Source organism: Bos taurus, chromosome 5, assembly GCF_002263795.3.
Source record: "Bos taurus isolate L1 Dominette 01449 registration number 42190680 breed Hereford chromosome 5, ARS-UCD2.0, whole genome shotgun sequence".
Lineage (NCBI taxonomy): Eukaryota > Metazoa > Chordata > Mammalia > Artiodactyla > Bovidae > Bos > Bos taurus.
The window spans coordinates 108726486-108742241 of NC_037332.1; the positions used below are offsets into that span (position 1 = coordinate 108726486).

Sequence of the window (15756 nt, forward strand, 5' to 3'; positions counted from 1 at the left end):
TCCAGAGTTCTGGTTCCTAAGTACTGCCTTGCTGCCAGGCGCTGGTGCCCTCACAACAGTGGTCTTATGGCTGCAAGTGAGGCTTGGGAGTCGGCATGTAGGAAGTGGTCCCTCCTCAGCGCGTCCCTCCAGGCAGGTTTGGGAACTTTAAATTAAGCAGGGCGAGTGTTCTAGCCCCACAGAGATTCTCTGACTCCCTCGCTTCAAGCAGAATGGTCAGTACAGCCTCTAGCTGACCAGGAGCCTGGCACACGTGCAGGGCTGGCCAGAATCACCTGAGGACAGAGACAGAGCAGGTGGAAGGAAAGCCTCTGCCCTCACAGTCTCAAGCCTGTTTGGTGAGACAGATGAGGAAGACGGATGAGCATTTCCAGAGCAAGAGCATGTAACTGTACATTGCTGTTGCTGTTTAGTTGCTGAGTCACATCTGACTCTTTGTGACCCCGTGGACTGTAGCCTGCCAGGCTGCTCTGTCCATGGGATGGTCCAGGCAAGAACACTGGGCTGGGTTGCTATTTCCTTCTCCAGAAATGTATCTTAACATTCTGCAAACAGAGAGCATGTGGCTGGCAGGCAGAGCAGAATGGAGAAAAGTGTCTGAAGGAGAAAGGAGCAGGAGAGACTCCAGGCTGGGGAGAAGGTCACGTTTACGTGCAAACTGCTGGCCCGTCTGCTTCTGTCACTTAATACGAAAGCCGTTCCCGGGAGAAAGGGGTCCGGCCGGGGTGCGGCTGCCACGCTGCAGCGGGGGTGGCTTGCATGTCACTGTCCTGAGCGGCAGAAATGATTCCCTGTCTGTCTCAGTGATAAGCTGGGAATATCTTAAGTGGAGGGGATTGAGGTTGTGACCTGGAAGGTGGCCAGGCAGGGGTGGCGCTGGGAGATACGAGAGGCTGGGTCCTGGCACGTGCCCAGCTGGAGGCCGTGTCCCTTTTGCTGCACCTGAACCGACCCTGTCCCAGGTCTCTGAGCCCTTCCAACCATTCGTGTCCCACCCCCTTTTCCAGGAGAGGGTTTTCCCCCTCCCTGTCCGCCCCCACAATGAAGGGCATCTGTGTTTACAGCCAGCCACAGGCTGGAGGGGTGCAGGAGGGATGGGGTTGGGTGGGGTGGTCGCAGCTCAGGGTTTCTGAAGCTTGGCTGTTTACCAGAATCCTCTGGGATCCTTGTGAAAAACAGGTTTCTGGGCCCCAACCACAGCTATTGAATCAGAACCTCCAGAAGAGAGGCTTTTTAAAGAACCAACTCTTTGAATAGGGTGAATCTGGGAAACCACAATAAGCCATGCACCCTCTCTTATCCATGAGCCACCCTGCCCACCCTCACCCGATGGGGACCCCACTCATGCCTGGGCTGGGTGGAGGGCTACATTCTGGAAAAAGAAAATTTTAATGTCTTTTTGTCTGAAGATCAAGAGTGGTAACAATAATTACTAACCTTTATCACCTGTGTGCCAGGCACTATAGTGAGGTATTTTTCTTTTTGAGTTGGAATTTATTTTTTTCTAGTTTAATTGAGAAATAATTGACATATGTCAGTGTCTCGGTTTAAGGTGTACAGCGTGATGGTCTGTTTTACATATATTGTAAAATGATAGGTTTAGTTAACATCTAACATCTCATAGAGATACAGTGTATTTAATAAAAAGAAAAAAAAATCCTTGTGCTGAGAACTCTTAGGATTGACTCTGTTGACAGCTTTCATATAAAACAGTGTTGGCTGCAGTCATTGTGTTGTACATTACATGCCTGGCATTTATTTATCTATAACTAAATAAATGTTCTCTTGCTTTTTCAATGATCCAGCGGATGTTGGCAATTTGATCTCTAGTTCCTCTGCCTTTTCTAAAACCAGCTTGAACATCTGGAAGTTCACGGTTCACGTATTGCTGAAGCCTGGCTTGGAGAATTTCGAGCATTACTTTACTAGCGTGTGAGATGAGTGCAATTGTGTGGTAGTTTGAGCATTCTCTGGCATTGCCTTTCTCTGGGATTGGAATGAAAACTGACCTTTTCCAGTCCTGTGGCCACTGCTCAGCATTCCAAATTTGCTGGCATATTGAGTGCAGCACTTTCACAGCACCATCTTTCAGGATTTGAAATAGCTCAACCAGAATTCCATCACTTCCACTAGCTTTGACTCACTTGACTTCACATTCCACTAGCTTTGACTCACTTGACTTCACTTCCACTAGCTTTGGCTCACTTGAGTTCACATTCCAGAATGTCTGGCTCTAGGTGAGTGATCACAACCATCATGATTATCTTGGTTGTGAAGATCTTTTTTGTAGAGTTCTTCTGTGTATTCTTGCCACTTCTTAATATCTTCTGCTTCTGTTAGGTCCATAACATTTCTGTCCTTTATCGAGCCCATCTTTGCATGAAATGTTCCCTTGGTATCTCTAATTTTCTTGAAGAGATCTCTAGTCATTCCCATTCTGTTGTTTTCCTCTATTTCTTTGCACTGATCGCTGAGGAAGGCTTTCTTATCTCTCCTTGCTATTCTTTGGAACTCTGCATTCAGATGCCTATATTTCCTTTTCTCCTTTGCTTTTTGCTTCTCTTCTTTTCACAGCTATTTGTAATGCCTCCTCAGACAGCCATTTTGCTTTATTGACTATGCCAAAGCATTTGACTGTGTGGATCACAATAAACTGTGGAAAATTCTGAAAGAGATGAAAATACCAGACCACCTGACCTGCCTCTTGAGAAACCTGTATGCAGGTCAGGAAGCAACAGTTAGAACTGGACATGGAACAACAGACTGGTTCCAAATAGGAAAAGGAGTACGTCAAGGCTGTATATTGTCACCCTGCTTATTTAACATATATGCAGAGTACATCATGAGAAACGCTGGGCTGGAAGAAGCACAAGCTGGAATCAAGATTGCCGGGAGAAATATCAATAACCTCAGATATGCAGATGACACCACCCTTATGGCAGAAAGTGAAGAGGAACTCAAAAGCCTCTTGATGAAAGTGCAAGTGGAGAGTGAAAAAATTGGCTTAAAGCTCAATATTCAGAAAACGAAGATCATGGCATCTGGTCCCATCACTTCATGGGAAATGGAGAAACAGTGGAAACAGTGTCAGACTTTATTTTGGGGGGCTCCAAAATCACTGCAGATGGTGACTGCAGCCACGAAATTAAAAGACGCTTACTCCTTGGAAGGAAAGTTATGACCAACCTAGATAGCATATTGAAAAGCAGAGACATTACTTTGCCAACAAAGGTCTGTCTAGTCAAGGCTATGGTTTTTCCAGTGGTCATGTATGGATGTGAGAGTTGGACTGTGAAGAAGGCTGAGCGCCGAAGAATTGATGCTTTTGAACTGTGGTGTTGGAGAAGACTCTTGAAAGTCCCTTGGACTGCAAGGAGATCCAACCAGTCCATTCTAAGGAGATCAGTCCTGGGTGTTTTTTGGAACGAATGATGCTAAAGCTGAAACTCCAGTACTTTGGCCACCTCATGCGAAGAGTTGACTCATTGGAAAAGACTCTGATGCTGGGAGGGATTGGGGACAGGAGGAGAAGGGGACGACAGAGGATGAGATGGCTGGATGGCATCACTGACTCGATGGACATGAGTTTAAGTGAACTCCGGGAGTCAGTGATGGACAGCGAGGCCTGGCGTGCTGCGATTCATGGGGTCGCAAAGAGTCAGACACAACTGAGTGACTGAACTGAACTGAACTGAAATAAATGCTGCTGCTGCTGCTGCTAAGTTGCTTCAGTCATGTCCAACTCTGTGCTAGGAATTTGTAACTGGAAGTTGGTCCCTTTTGACCAGCTTCATCCAATTCCACCTGCCACCACCGCCTTGTCCCCGCTAATCACGAATCGGATCTCTTTTTCTGTGAGTTTCGTGAGGGGTTTTGTTTGGTTTTGCTTTTGTGTTTTCTAGATTCCACATATAAATGAGATCATATGGTATTTGTGTTTCTCTGTCTGACTTACTTCACTTAGCATAATACCTTCAAGGTTCATCCACATTGTTGCAAACAGCAACATTTCCTTCTTCTTTATGGCTAAGTAATACCCCATTGTAGATAATGTATACTGCATCTTCTTTATCCATTTATCCGTTCATGGACACTTAGGTTGTCTCGGCATCTTGGCTATTGTGAATAATGCTGCAATGGACGTATCATTTGGATATATCCCCAGAAGCAGAATTGCTGGGTCGTGTGGTAGTTCTATTCTTAATTTTCTTGAGGAAGCTTCATTTTGTTTTTCACAGTGACTGCACCAGTTTACATTATTCTCACCAGCGGTGCACAAGCGTTCCCTTTTCTCCACATTCTCGACAACACTTGTCTCTTGTCTTTTTGATGATAGGCATGCTAAAGGGGTGAGGTGATACCCTGTGGTTTTGATTTGCATTTCCCTGATGATTAGTGATGGTGAGCATCTTTTAACGTGTCTGTTAGCAATCTAGATGTCTTCTTTGGAGAAAAGTCTATTTAGGCCTTCTGTTCATTTTTTCTTTGGATTATTTGGGATGTTCTTTGTTTTTTGCTATTGAGTTGTATGCATTCTTCATATATGTTGAAGAACATGTCTTCGTATCTTAATCTCTTATCAGATGTATGGTTTGCAAATATTTTTTCCCGTTTTGTAGGTTTTTTCACTTCGCTGAAGAGTTTACTGTCAGAAGCTTTTAGTTTGATGTTGTCTCACTTGTTTGTTTTTTTATTTTGTTGCCTGAGGGTGGAGCTTTTACAAAATCATTATCACATGTAATCCTCCCAATAACACAATGAAGTACAAGCTGTCACTGCCCCTATTTCTTCAGGTGGGGAGAAGAAAGAAAGAAGGGAGGTTGAGCAACTTGCCCAAAAGCATGTGCAGAGCTGGGTCGGAACCAGGCTCCTGATCCTGGGCCCTGAACTGAGTCACTCACACTCCAACTGTGAGTGGCCAGCGCAGTCCCACCACCACGCTGCCCCAAGGGAAGGGCAAAGAGCAGGGAGCTGCAGTCATTCTCAAAGCCCCTGGTGGGTGTGGCAGGCGGAGGGAGGGGATGAAGCTGACGCCCCCTCATCCGCAGGTACTGGAACTCCCTGAGCAACCTGGTGGCATCCCTGCTGAACTCAGTGCGCTCCATTGCCTCGCTGCTGCTGCTGCTCTTCCTCTTCATCATCATCTTCTCCCTCCTGGGGATGCAGCTCTTTGGGGGGAAGTTCAACTTTGATGAGATGCAGACCCGGAGGAGCACCTTTGACAACTTCCCGCAGTCCCTCCTCACCGTGTTTCAGGTATGGACCTTTCTCTGCCAGATCATGGCCGGGGAGGTGGGGGAGAGGGGGCAGAAAGCAGGTCCCGGGGGAGCGGGGGAGCAGAGAGGAAGGGGCTTCCCACTCCCACGGAGCAGCCAAAGCCAGACCAGGTCGGTCACGGGAGCCCAGGAGCGTCTGTAGCTCCCCTCCCCCAAGCCCCACGGAATTCCACTCTTGGATGGACCCCTGGGGGGAGAAAAAAAAGATCCAACTCAGTGGCTTAAAAATCTGTTTCTTAGCCATGGAAACTTTTATTCAAATACATTCAACACGAAAGCCCAAAATATCCACAAAAGAGAGCAGACGGCTCTTGCTGGGGAGGGGAGAGGAAGGGAGATTGCTCCCAGGAAAATACGACCACCATCAAATTTGTGACTATCGTACATCTGTTGGCTTGGGGCCAAGTTCAAGTAGCACTGAAGTTTAAAAGGAGATCCATTTACAGATTAAATTGAATGATAACATGAATGTTGCCAAAATCTTATAGATGGTACCCAAAGTCCTCATGCTTGGGGAACCCTGGGGGACCACGTGGCACCTCAGTGAACACGGTCACTTTGATGCCTTAGCCCTAGGGTTGGCTAACTGCAGCCACAGAGCACTGGGCCTGGGCTGTAGGACGTGTTTTTCCCAGGAAGCGCTTACAGTTGGTCAATCATTTGTGGCGGTGGCCACACACTTAAAGGAGAGGGCTGGACCTGCACGATCACAGCTCAGAGCCCCGGGAGGAAAGCGGGCGGTAGGAGGCGGGGAGAGGAGACAGGTGTCAGAGGTTTCTATATGGCAGGGGGCCGGGCAGGGGAGCTTCGGGCTTGCTGTTGGTCTAACGCTGTGTCCCTCGTTGGTGGGACTATGTCATTCAGATCCTGACCGGGGAGGACTGGAATTCGGTGATGTATGATGGGATCATGGCTTATGGCGGCCCCTCTTTTCCAGGGATGTTAGTCTGTATTTACTTCATCATCCTCTTCATCTGTGGAAATTGTATCCTTTGCGCCTGCCTCCCCCGCCCCCTGTTGCCCCCCTAACTTGTAGCTCAATGCCAGTAGGTGTGCCCAGCGGGTCCTGACCAGGGAGGACCCAGGGCAACCCTTCCCCAGAGAAGAAGGAAAAGGCACATGTCCAGCCCAGACCACCTTAGTGGTGCAGACAGGTCGGGATGGGAACCTGGAGCGGGGTCCGGGGGGGATGTGAGTCCATCCCTCTGAGCTGCCGGGGTCCAGGTGGGCAGTGCCTAGTGGTGTTGGCCTTGCAGCTGCCCACTCAGACCTCATCATGAGACACCTGCTGCCCTGGCTGGGGGCCTGCTGAGGGAGGAAAACCCTCACCCCGGAAGTGACCTTCACCTGTTGCCCTCCCTCTGAAGCTGCTCAGGGGGATGTTAGCCACAGGCAGACCGGACAGGCCACGGGCAGGTTCCCAGGTCCCCCACTGCAGGCAGCCCTCCCCTGTCATATCCCCCGGGGTACTGTGCAGAGAGGCTTGTAAAGTAGAATTACAGATGAGCTAGACTCAGAGGTCAGCTCGCAGCCTCAGACACACCCAGGGCTGTCCACCTAGTGTCCTGGAACCGGGGTGGAAATGGCAGCACCTGACCTAGCGGGCCCAGCGAGGCTGAACTGGGTACCGCGTGCCCAGCCCTCGCCCTTGGGGGCTGGGCCCCTCAGCTCCCCATGTGAACCAGAGCCACCCGGGGCCTGGGGTGGAGAGGGGCCTGACCGGCATTAACCTCTTGGCTGGACTGGCTCTGATCCGATTCTCTGACCCACGGTACATGCATCCGAGTCAAGGGCGGGGGAGAAGAAACAGCAGACTCCGCTCAGTCAGGAGCCCAGCTGACCCTTCTGGGGCCTCTGTCTGAACAAGGTCATGGCGGGAGTGGGCAGGGCAAGCGGGCACCTCCTGGTGGTGGTAATGACCGCCCAGCGCCACAGCCCGCTGGAGGCAGCGCTGTTTCACAGTGTCACTTACAGGCGGTCGTCTCTGTGGGAAGCAGCATCGAAACCCAGCAATTAGAGCGAGGCTGGGCTCCCTGCCTCCCGCCCCCAGGCCCGGCCTGTGTGCCTGCCTGCTCCGGATCCCCCAGGAAACCCCAGGAAGCTAAGAGGGCGGTGCGGAGGAGAAGGGGGGCTCAGTGGGCTCGGAGCCCCTCCCCGTGGGGAACTCCGGCCCTGCACGTCCTGTCCTGGCCCCTGTGCCCACCCACCACCCCAAGTCCAAGGGTCATTTTCTTTAAGAATGGACACAAACAGATATCCTACTGAACGTGTTCTTGGCCATTGCTGTGGACAACCTGGCTGACGCGGAGAGCCTCACATCTGCCCAGAAGGAGGAGGAAGAGGAGAAGGAGAGGAAGAAGCTAGCCAGGTAACTGCGAGGCTCCCGGGCCAAACGCGGCCCGGCTCCAAAATGCCGTTCCCGTCAGTGCTCAGGAGAGGCTGGGCCTGCCCGGCTGTCCTTCTAGACGGAGTTAGGTGGGGGCCCCTACAGTGAGCTGGGCCTCTCCCCTATTCCTGGACATCACTCTAAGCGAGGAGCACCATGAATTACATCTCTGGTGAGGTGTCCTGTTTCCCCACGGGTCCAGGAGTTGGAGGACTCTCTTTTGAGAAGAGGGTCATAACAGATGGTGGGAGTAGAGGATGGGATGGGAGGGCAGCCAGTCGGAGGAGAATCTGGAAAGATGATGCCTCCTCACTGTCCTGTAGCTCATCTCTGCTGACGAGCAGACAAGACAGGACCCCACGCCGTCCTCATCCATGTCCAGACGGATGATCTGGGCCACACCTGTGCCAGATACTGAGCAGGTTCTCAGGAACCTTTGAATTAGATGGAGGCTGAGTCGGGGAGAAGCTGGGCATTCAGCTGAGTGCTGGACACAGCCTAGCAGGGGCAGAGACTGAGGAGGACAGAGCTGGGGGGAGGCCCAGTACCCCAAAGATTGATCCACACAGCAGGGCCCCCAGAAGACAGGTGGTCCCAGGCCCTGGTGGTCTGGACCCCAAGGGATCACAAGGGCAGCACCCTATTACTCTAGTCAACATCCCTTGCTCTCTTCTCCTGCTGGCCCGCCAGGACCGCCAGCCCAGAGAAGAAGCAAGAGGTGGTAGAGAAGCCGGCCGTGGAGGAGACCAAGGAGGAGAAAATCGAGCTGAAATCCATCACGGCAGATGGAGAGTCCCCACCCGCCACCAAGGTATGGGCTGCTCTGCCAAGGAGCCGGGGCGGGGCTGGGAAGGGAGAGAGAGGGAGGGGGAGGGGGACAGCAGTGCTGGGTGGGCTGCTCTGCCCGAAGCCAGACACTGGGGCGGAGGGGAACAAAGAGGCCAGAGGAGGGGGACAGAGCCAGGGTGGGTGGGCGTGCAGAGGAGGAAGGCCAGCCTTCTGCTGGTGTCCTGAGGGTCATGTACAAAGGGACAGTTCAGCCTAGACTCGGGGGCAATTTCAAGACTACTGGAGGCCTCTAAACCATGGATCTTATCTAACCGGACCCTCCTCCTCTCCCTTGGCTGCCTAGATCAACATGGATGACCTCCAGCCCAACGAGAATGAGGACAAGAGCTCCTACCCCAACCAGGAAACCACAGGTACCAGCCCGCTGCCTGGCCTGGGGGAGGCCGTGGGGCGGGGGGGGGATGGGGGTGAACACCTGGCTCTAAAGCTGGGTGCCGGTCCCAGTTTCCCCACAAGCGGGGGCCTCACTTGATCCCCCAGCTCAGCCGCAGCATCACCGTTTATCCTCTGGGGGAAAACTTTGCTCAGTTATTACTGTGGTAATGACAACAGAAGACTGAACACACTGTGTGGGAGCAGAGCCTTTGGGGCTTTTGGAAGCCGGATTCCATATACATGTAAGGTTTATTACAGCCTGTGTTGTAAAATCGCTACTAAGTTACATAACTTATTAGGATAACATATGTCGCAGCATCTTGCTTGGTTAATAATAATAGTAAATCCCAAATCTGTCCTGCCCGCTCCCGGGAGGGGGTGCTGAGCACAGCAGGGCTCCGCTGCAGACGCCTGCTCGCGGCTCTGCAGGACACTGTCGGGTCTCCCGAAACAAGAGCGTCCTGTCTGCGGTCTGATCCGTAAACTGGCAGGCGGGCCCCTGGAGAGGGTCTATCGTCAGGAGCCAGTCCCCTGCATCAGGACACCACACCCTGCGTGAGCCTGGCCTGCCCTCTTTCTGCCGAAAATTGTGGGTATCATCACCTGCTTCAAGCTCAAAGTCACAACAGACCATCACGGTGCTATGGGTCTTGCCGACCCGAGTCCCCACGCAGGCTAGTCTGTGTGGGGGCATAGCTCCCTCAGAAACCGGACTGCGGCCAGCCTCCTTTCTCCTGTCTTCACAGTCTGTCTGCTGGGAAAGAGGACTTGGCTTCCTGGGGCTCAGACAGAAAGGAGGGCGGAAGGGTGTCCCTGAGCCAGCATCAAGCCTTTTGAAGCCTTTACAGCCCTTGGGGCAGAAACCGTTACAGAATTTCAAAGACACACCAGAAATAGCCACTGAATGCAATAGGCGGGTCTTGTCTTGATCCTGAATGAGCAAATAAACTTTAAAATGATATTTTTGAGGCAGTCAGGGAAAACTGAATATGGGCAGGGAGCTAACTGATGTTAAGAAGGTTTTGTTCATCACGGGACCCCCTGCAGGAGATGCCCGTTCCTAGTCCCCATGAAGAGACCACACTGACGAGCAGGGGCCTGTCAGGCCTCCCCCCCAAGTTTAATCCCCAGAGCTCAAGGTCGGTCGGAGCCCCCAGTTCTGTACACACCACATTTCAGAAACATCGCCTCACTCAGGAGGAAAGCTTTGTGCTGAGCTGGGGCTTTTTATCTGCTCGATTCATGTATGCGAGTGAATGTACAGATGTTCTTGAAGAGTCACTGAGGACTTACAATTAATAAGTGCACATGAGAAAGAAATGTGATGACCCCAAGGAACATGTAGCTCAGTCCAGAGGCTGTGAGGGAGGCCTGAGCTGTTGTGGGGACTCCAGGGGGTGAGCAGTGAGGTAGCGGCTTCATGGAGCAGGGTGGTCCTCACTGGGTCTGCAGTTCGGGGAACTGGAGAGGGAAAGACGTGACTTCTGAACCATTCTGTTGTCGTGGATACAGAGCTGGATGAAACCAGGGAGACATCCACTCGTTGACTTAATCACTGCTTATAAAGCACCTACTGTGCTCCCCGCCCTGGGCAGGCACTGGGGGCTCAGCCATGGGGGCAGATAAGCTGCTGTTGTGAGGGGCCCACATTCAGCGGGAGGCAGACAAGAAGCAAGAAAGATAACGTCAGGGAGATCATAAAACCACGGCCTGCCTTCAAGTTACGGACACACCTGTCTGCAGAGGAGCCCAGGGAGGCCAGAGCAGGAGAAGTGGAGCGGGTGGGGCATGAGCAGGTGGGGCGGCCCCAAAGGCCACCCACCCTTTCCCCTGGCCTGCAGCCAGCCAGCTGAGGACACCTGGCCACGCCCCCTCTCACCTGGTTACCTTTCTGGTGTCTGACCACTAGGATGACCAGCCACCCCAATCTGCAGGGCACTGAGGGTTTCCCGGGATGTAGGGATTTCCGTTTAAAAAGCAGGACAGGGGTTGAGCTGGTTACCCGACTCACAACCTGGTCTCATGTGCTGCCAGGAGGCTTCCTCCAGCAGAGATGAGCCCCAGAGGTGCCCATGGGAGAGAGCTGGCCGTCCTAGTTGGTCCCCTGCGTTTCCAGAGATACCGATGATGTCTGATTCCTGTCCGTAGGAAGGTGTCTGGAAGTGGGCAGCGTGGTGGTAAAAATAAGTGGGAGCCGTGGAGCTATTTAGGACGGTGCTTTTTTCCTGCAGGAGAAGAGGACGAGGAGGAGCCCGAGATGCCCGTGGGCCCCCGCCCGCGCCCCCTCTCTGAGCTGCACCTGAAGGAGAAGGCAGTGCCCATGCCGGAAGCCAGCGCCTTCTTCATCTTCAGCCCCAGCAACAGGTGTGTGGATGGGGGGAGCAGGGCTCCACTCTCTCCATGATGCCAGCCCAGCAGGTATCAGCGTCCTCCAGCCCCCACCCCAGCACGCCCCACATCTTGTGTAAACAGGCACGGGTTTAGAGGAGAGAGTCCTGGATTATGGATCAGAAGACCTGTGTTTTTTCTTTCCATTGTTTGAAATACGTAAACTCTGTTTCTACTCTGTTGGTGATTACATTTAACTTAGCAACCCCTAAAGTTAAACAAGATCCTAAACTTTCTGCAAAATAGAAGGAGGTAAACAGCTAGACTGCATTAACTCCTTCCAGCTCTCCCACCTTAGGTGTTGTGGTTGATGAGTAATGTGATACCAACCTTTATTTCCAACCTGACAAATTAGATATGATTACCTGGGTAGACAGGGTGTGTTTGGATTTACATACCACTTACCATTCTATTTGTTCAATTTTCTCGTATCTTGGCCCATCTTTCAGAAATCATTTTCGTTCCTCCTACAGTACATTCTTTAGAAGTCTTAATGGTAACTTCATTTGACCTCTGTTTATCTGTACTTGCTTTCCTTCTTGTTCTTGAAAGACAGTTACGGCCCTCAGCGTGTTAGATGTGTTACTCCACTGTACAGCTGGAATTCCCACTCTCGTTTCTCTGTAGGAATCTGCCTCTGGTCTCACTCTTTTAACGTCATCCGTGGTCTCTGGAGAAGGCAATGGCACCCTACTCCAGTACTCTTGCCTGGAAGCTCCTATGGACGGAGGAGCCTGGTGGGCTGCAGTCCATGGAGTCGTGAAGAGTCGGACACATGAGTGACTTCACTTTCACTTTTCACTTTCATGCATTGGAGAAGGAAATGGCAACCCACTCCAGTGTTCTTGCCTGGAGAATCCCAGGGACGGGGGAGCCTGGTGAGCTGCCGTCTGTGGGGTCGCACAGAGTCGGACACGACTGAAGCGACTTAGCAGCACGGTCTCTGGGGTTGTATATGTTCACTACCACGTGTTTCTCTCCATTTACCCTGCTTGGAATATATTACGTCGCCTAAGTCTATGGATTTATATTTTTTTGTCAGTTCTTGAATAATGTTAAGGATTAGGATGAGAACAGCTACTTCCGGGAGAGTTGCAGGATAGTCTGTTTACACACTGCCTGGTCTTCCTTCTCTCAGGCTGGCCCAAGTGGACAGTGATAGGCCTGCGTATGCTGTCCTTCCCCTCTCACGCGTGCACGTCTTCATAACTTTCATCTCCTAGTCTCTAGGTTCAAATTCTGGGTCATTCTTTGGATATATCTTCTAAATTCTTAATTCTCTCTTCAATTCTATCTATGTTACTGTGTAAACCAGTTTTTATATCAAGTTATATATTTTTTTCATGTCGGACAGTTCCATGTATTGCTTTGTTTACCAGATCCAGCTACATCTGAGTTTCTTGTTAATTCATCATCTTTGTGGTCAAGTCTTTTTTATCCCATTCACTATTTCAAATATGGTTGATCTATCATCGGTATCTAATATTTCCAGTATACAGAGTGTCTGGGGAGAGGTCTCACTCATTTATTTGAGTTTCTTCTGATTTGCCAACTTAGTGGCTTAATTTCTTGAGTGTTCAGTGATCTTTGTGACCTCAATACTCCATCTTAGTTGGGGAGATTCCCGTGGACCTGAAGAAAGACTGTGAAGCTTTCTTCCAGATGCTGTTTGTGTGTGCGGCTCAGCCTAGGGGTCCCCAGTCCTCTGCCCCATCTCCCGCTGGCTTAAAGATTCCTCACGGCAGTGCTGCCACTGGCCTCTGTCCGCAGGCACCCCTGCCCAACCCGGGCATGTCCAGCAGACCCCGGCTCAGCAGATTGGCTTGAGGGAGGAGGGGATCACTGCAGACTTTCCTAGCTGTCATGAAACCAGAATGGTTTTGGAGAGCTCGTCCTTTCCAGGAGTTGGTGCTTCCGCATCAGTAAGGTCTCTCAGAGGATTTAGTCAACCACATGCCAGAAGCAGAGGTCTGAAGGCCTGGTTCAAGCCTGAACCACCCCGTGCCCCTCCCCGCACACACACACACTCCAAAGTGGGCAAGACTATCCTTCCCGGCTTCCGTCTGTAAGATGAGATAGTACCCCTCAAGAGGAGACAGCACATAAGACACCCTTGGCATCCGAGGATCCACTGTGAGTGCCCCGGGGTCAGGGCTGTTGGCCTCTGTCACTGAGCTGAGGTTCAGGATTTAATTACTGCTGCGACAGACAATCTCCTTGAAGCCCGGGCTTAACCAGCCTGGCGTCATCCACGTTCTGGGCAGCTCTGCTGCTCCCCATACGGACACATGTGAGGTAGATCTTATGCAGTCAGTATTTGTAATGATGGGGAGCCAAGCCCCAGACGAAAGCTCGTGAATGATGTCATAGCAGTACATGAAGATGCAGAGGTTCCTGAAGTGTCAGACGTAACCCTGAGGCCCCGTGGCAGGGGGCACGGTGGGGCCGGCTGTGGGGCTGTGTCTCCCCTGTGGCCAGATGGCTCAGGCTGAAGGGCCCCTCCCGCACACGTGTCTACACATTGAGAAGGAGCAGAGGCCCCACCCCCCTGTGACAGCCCCCCTCCCCCTGCCCCCGCAGGTTCCGCCTCCAGTGCCATCGCATCGTCAATGACTCCATCTTCACCAACCTGATCCTCTTCTTCATCCTGCTCAGCAGCATCTCCCTGGCCGCCGAGGACCCCGTGCAGCACACCTCCTTCAGGAACCACGTACGCACCTCGTCCCCCACACCCCGCCCCCGCGACGTGACCCGCTGGCTGCCTGACCCTGTCTTTCAATCCAGAGCCTGCCCCGAATCTCATGGTCGGAGGCACAGCAGACATCTCCCTAAGAGATGACAGCTTTGGTGCAAATCCATCTTAGGACCCTTAGCAGGAGGAGACCCTAAGCCCCAAGCCTCAGGCCGGCCTGACCCTGATGTCAGACCGCACTGCCCACGGATGCTCCCCAAGGGCTTTGCCCCCCAGGAACTGGCCCATCCTGTCCCTGGGGGTCAGTGGCAGATGGCACTCTGATGAGACCGCCCTCACAAGCAGGACCTCACTGACCCTCTGCAGAGTCGAAATTGAATTTGGAGCTCGCCTCAGGCTCTGGTGAATTACAATCAAAGGCCAGAGTAGGACCTGCCATATCCCAAAGCCTTTAAACAATATCAGATCCTAACCAGGTGGGCATGAAGCGAGGAGTCCACCACCCTAAAGCCAGACCCCTGCGAGCCAGCCAGTGGTCCTGCAGCCCACGTGGCCCACAGGTTTCTTACTGGGAAGGCCCTTGCTCTGACCCATCACCTGAGACAGAGCAAAGCGTGAACCCCGAGCCTGTCCCCAGCCTGGGGTGTGCCCACCACACCCTGAGGGGCACAGCCAGGGTAGGGTCCCGGGAACGTGAGAGACTGGCTCATCCCCTGATGTGAGTTAAGCAATTTGCATCTTTGTGCAAAGAAAGCAAACCCCACTCTGTCCTTGAGACACATATCCCATGGTCTGATTTTGGTTTGTAAGTAAATTGAATTAATGAGAAAAGCACCCAGCCGGACCCAGGACCCGCTGAGTCGGCTCTGGGAGCCTGCTCACAGATCTGGGGCCTTCGGGACCCTGGGCTGTGTCCGTGCCTCTGGTCTCCCGTGGAAAGACTGCATGATTTGGGGTGCGACTCCCTGCTGGCGACCCTGCTCCCATCCTGTTGCTCCGTTCCCCCATCCCCACCCTGTTTCTCTTTGTTTTGCAGATTCTGTTTTATTTTGACATTGTTTTCACTACCATTTTCACCATTGAGATTGCCCTGAAGGTAACCCTGCCCTCTGCTCCTCTCCTGTCCTTCCCCACTGGCTCTGCGGCTCTGTCCCTAACGCACACGCTGCTGCTGTCTGTCACTCAGAGCCACTAATCCGCTGTGCTTGTCTTTCAGATCCTAGGCAACGCAGACTATGTCTTCACTAGTATCTTTACCTTAGAAATTATCCTCAAGGTAATGCGCGCAGCAAGGCCTCTGCCTCCTCTCTGCACTGCCTCTCTCTCCTCTCTGGTTTCCTTCACTCTGGTTTTACTCCTAAGCCCAAAGCCGGAGGATCTGGGGCCCCTGACTTTGTTGTGCCCGCGCACAGTTTGGGCACTGATGCTGGCTGATACCAGGCACTCCCCCACACCGCCTGCCCCCCACCACCTCTGCGAGCCACGCCTGATCCCGGCAGGAACCCTCCCCCTATCCTACCCAGAGGGAACGCCGCTCGAAGGACAGAGCCAGAAAATGGCAAAGCCCAGGGCGTCAAGAGGCCCTCTGCCTGTGCCCTCAGGATGTGCTTTGTCAACACAGGCCAACGCCAGTGTCCCAACCGAGGGCTCTGGACAGACCCCTGCACACACCTCTGACCCCTGGGTTACAGCCCCGCCAAAGCTTGCCCCCTCGCCCCTGCCCAGGCCTGGAGGAGGCGGCTGTGTCCTCCAGGTTTCAGTGCGGGGCCGAGAGTCCACACACACTCCAT

General features: G+C 52.6%; 1 protein-coding gene across 15 annotated transcripts in view; it reads left to right on the forward strand.

Moving 5' to 3' along the window:
• CACNA1C (calcium voltage-gated channel subunit alpha1 C) overlaps positions 1-15756 on the forward strand; it is a 459127-nt gene that overhangs the window by 391567 nt on the left and 51804 nt on the right. For 9 of the 15 annotated variants that reach the window (XM_024992752.2, XM_024992747.2, XM_024992758.2 and 6 more), the window contains exons 14-21: positions 5049-5256; positions 6141-6261; positions 7530-7644; positions 8353-8473; positions 8795-8864; positions 11118-11250; positions 13855-13984; positions 15003-15062. In XM_024992752.2, coding sequence (XP_024848520.1) covers positions 5049-5256; positions 6141-6261; positions 7530-7644; positions 8353-8473; positions 8795-8864; positions 11118-11250; positions 13855-13984; positions 15003-15062 — 958 coding nt within the window. Of the gene's footprint in view, positions 1-5048; positions 5257-6140; positions 6262-7529; positions 7645-8352; positions 8474-8794; positions 8865-11117; positions 11251-13854; positions 13985-15002; positions 15063-15182; positions 15243-15756 lie in introns of all 15 variants that reach the window. The other 6 variants (XM_024992753.2, XM_024992750.2, XM_024992755.2 and 3 more) reach the window with 2 other exon arrangements.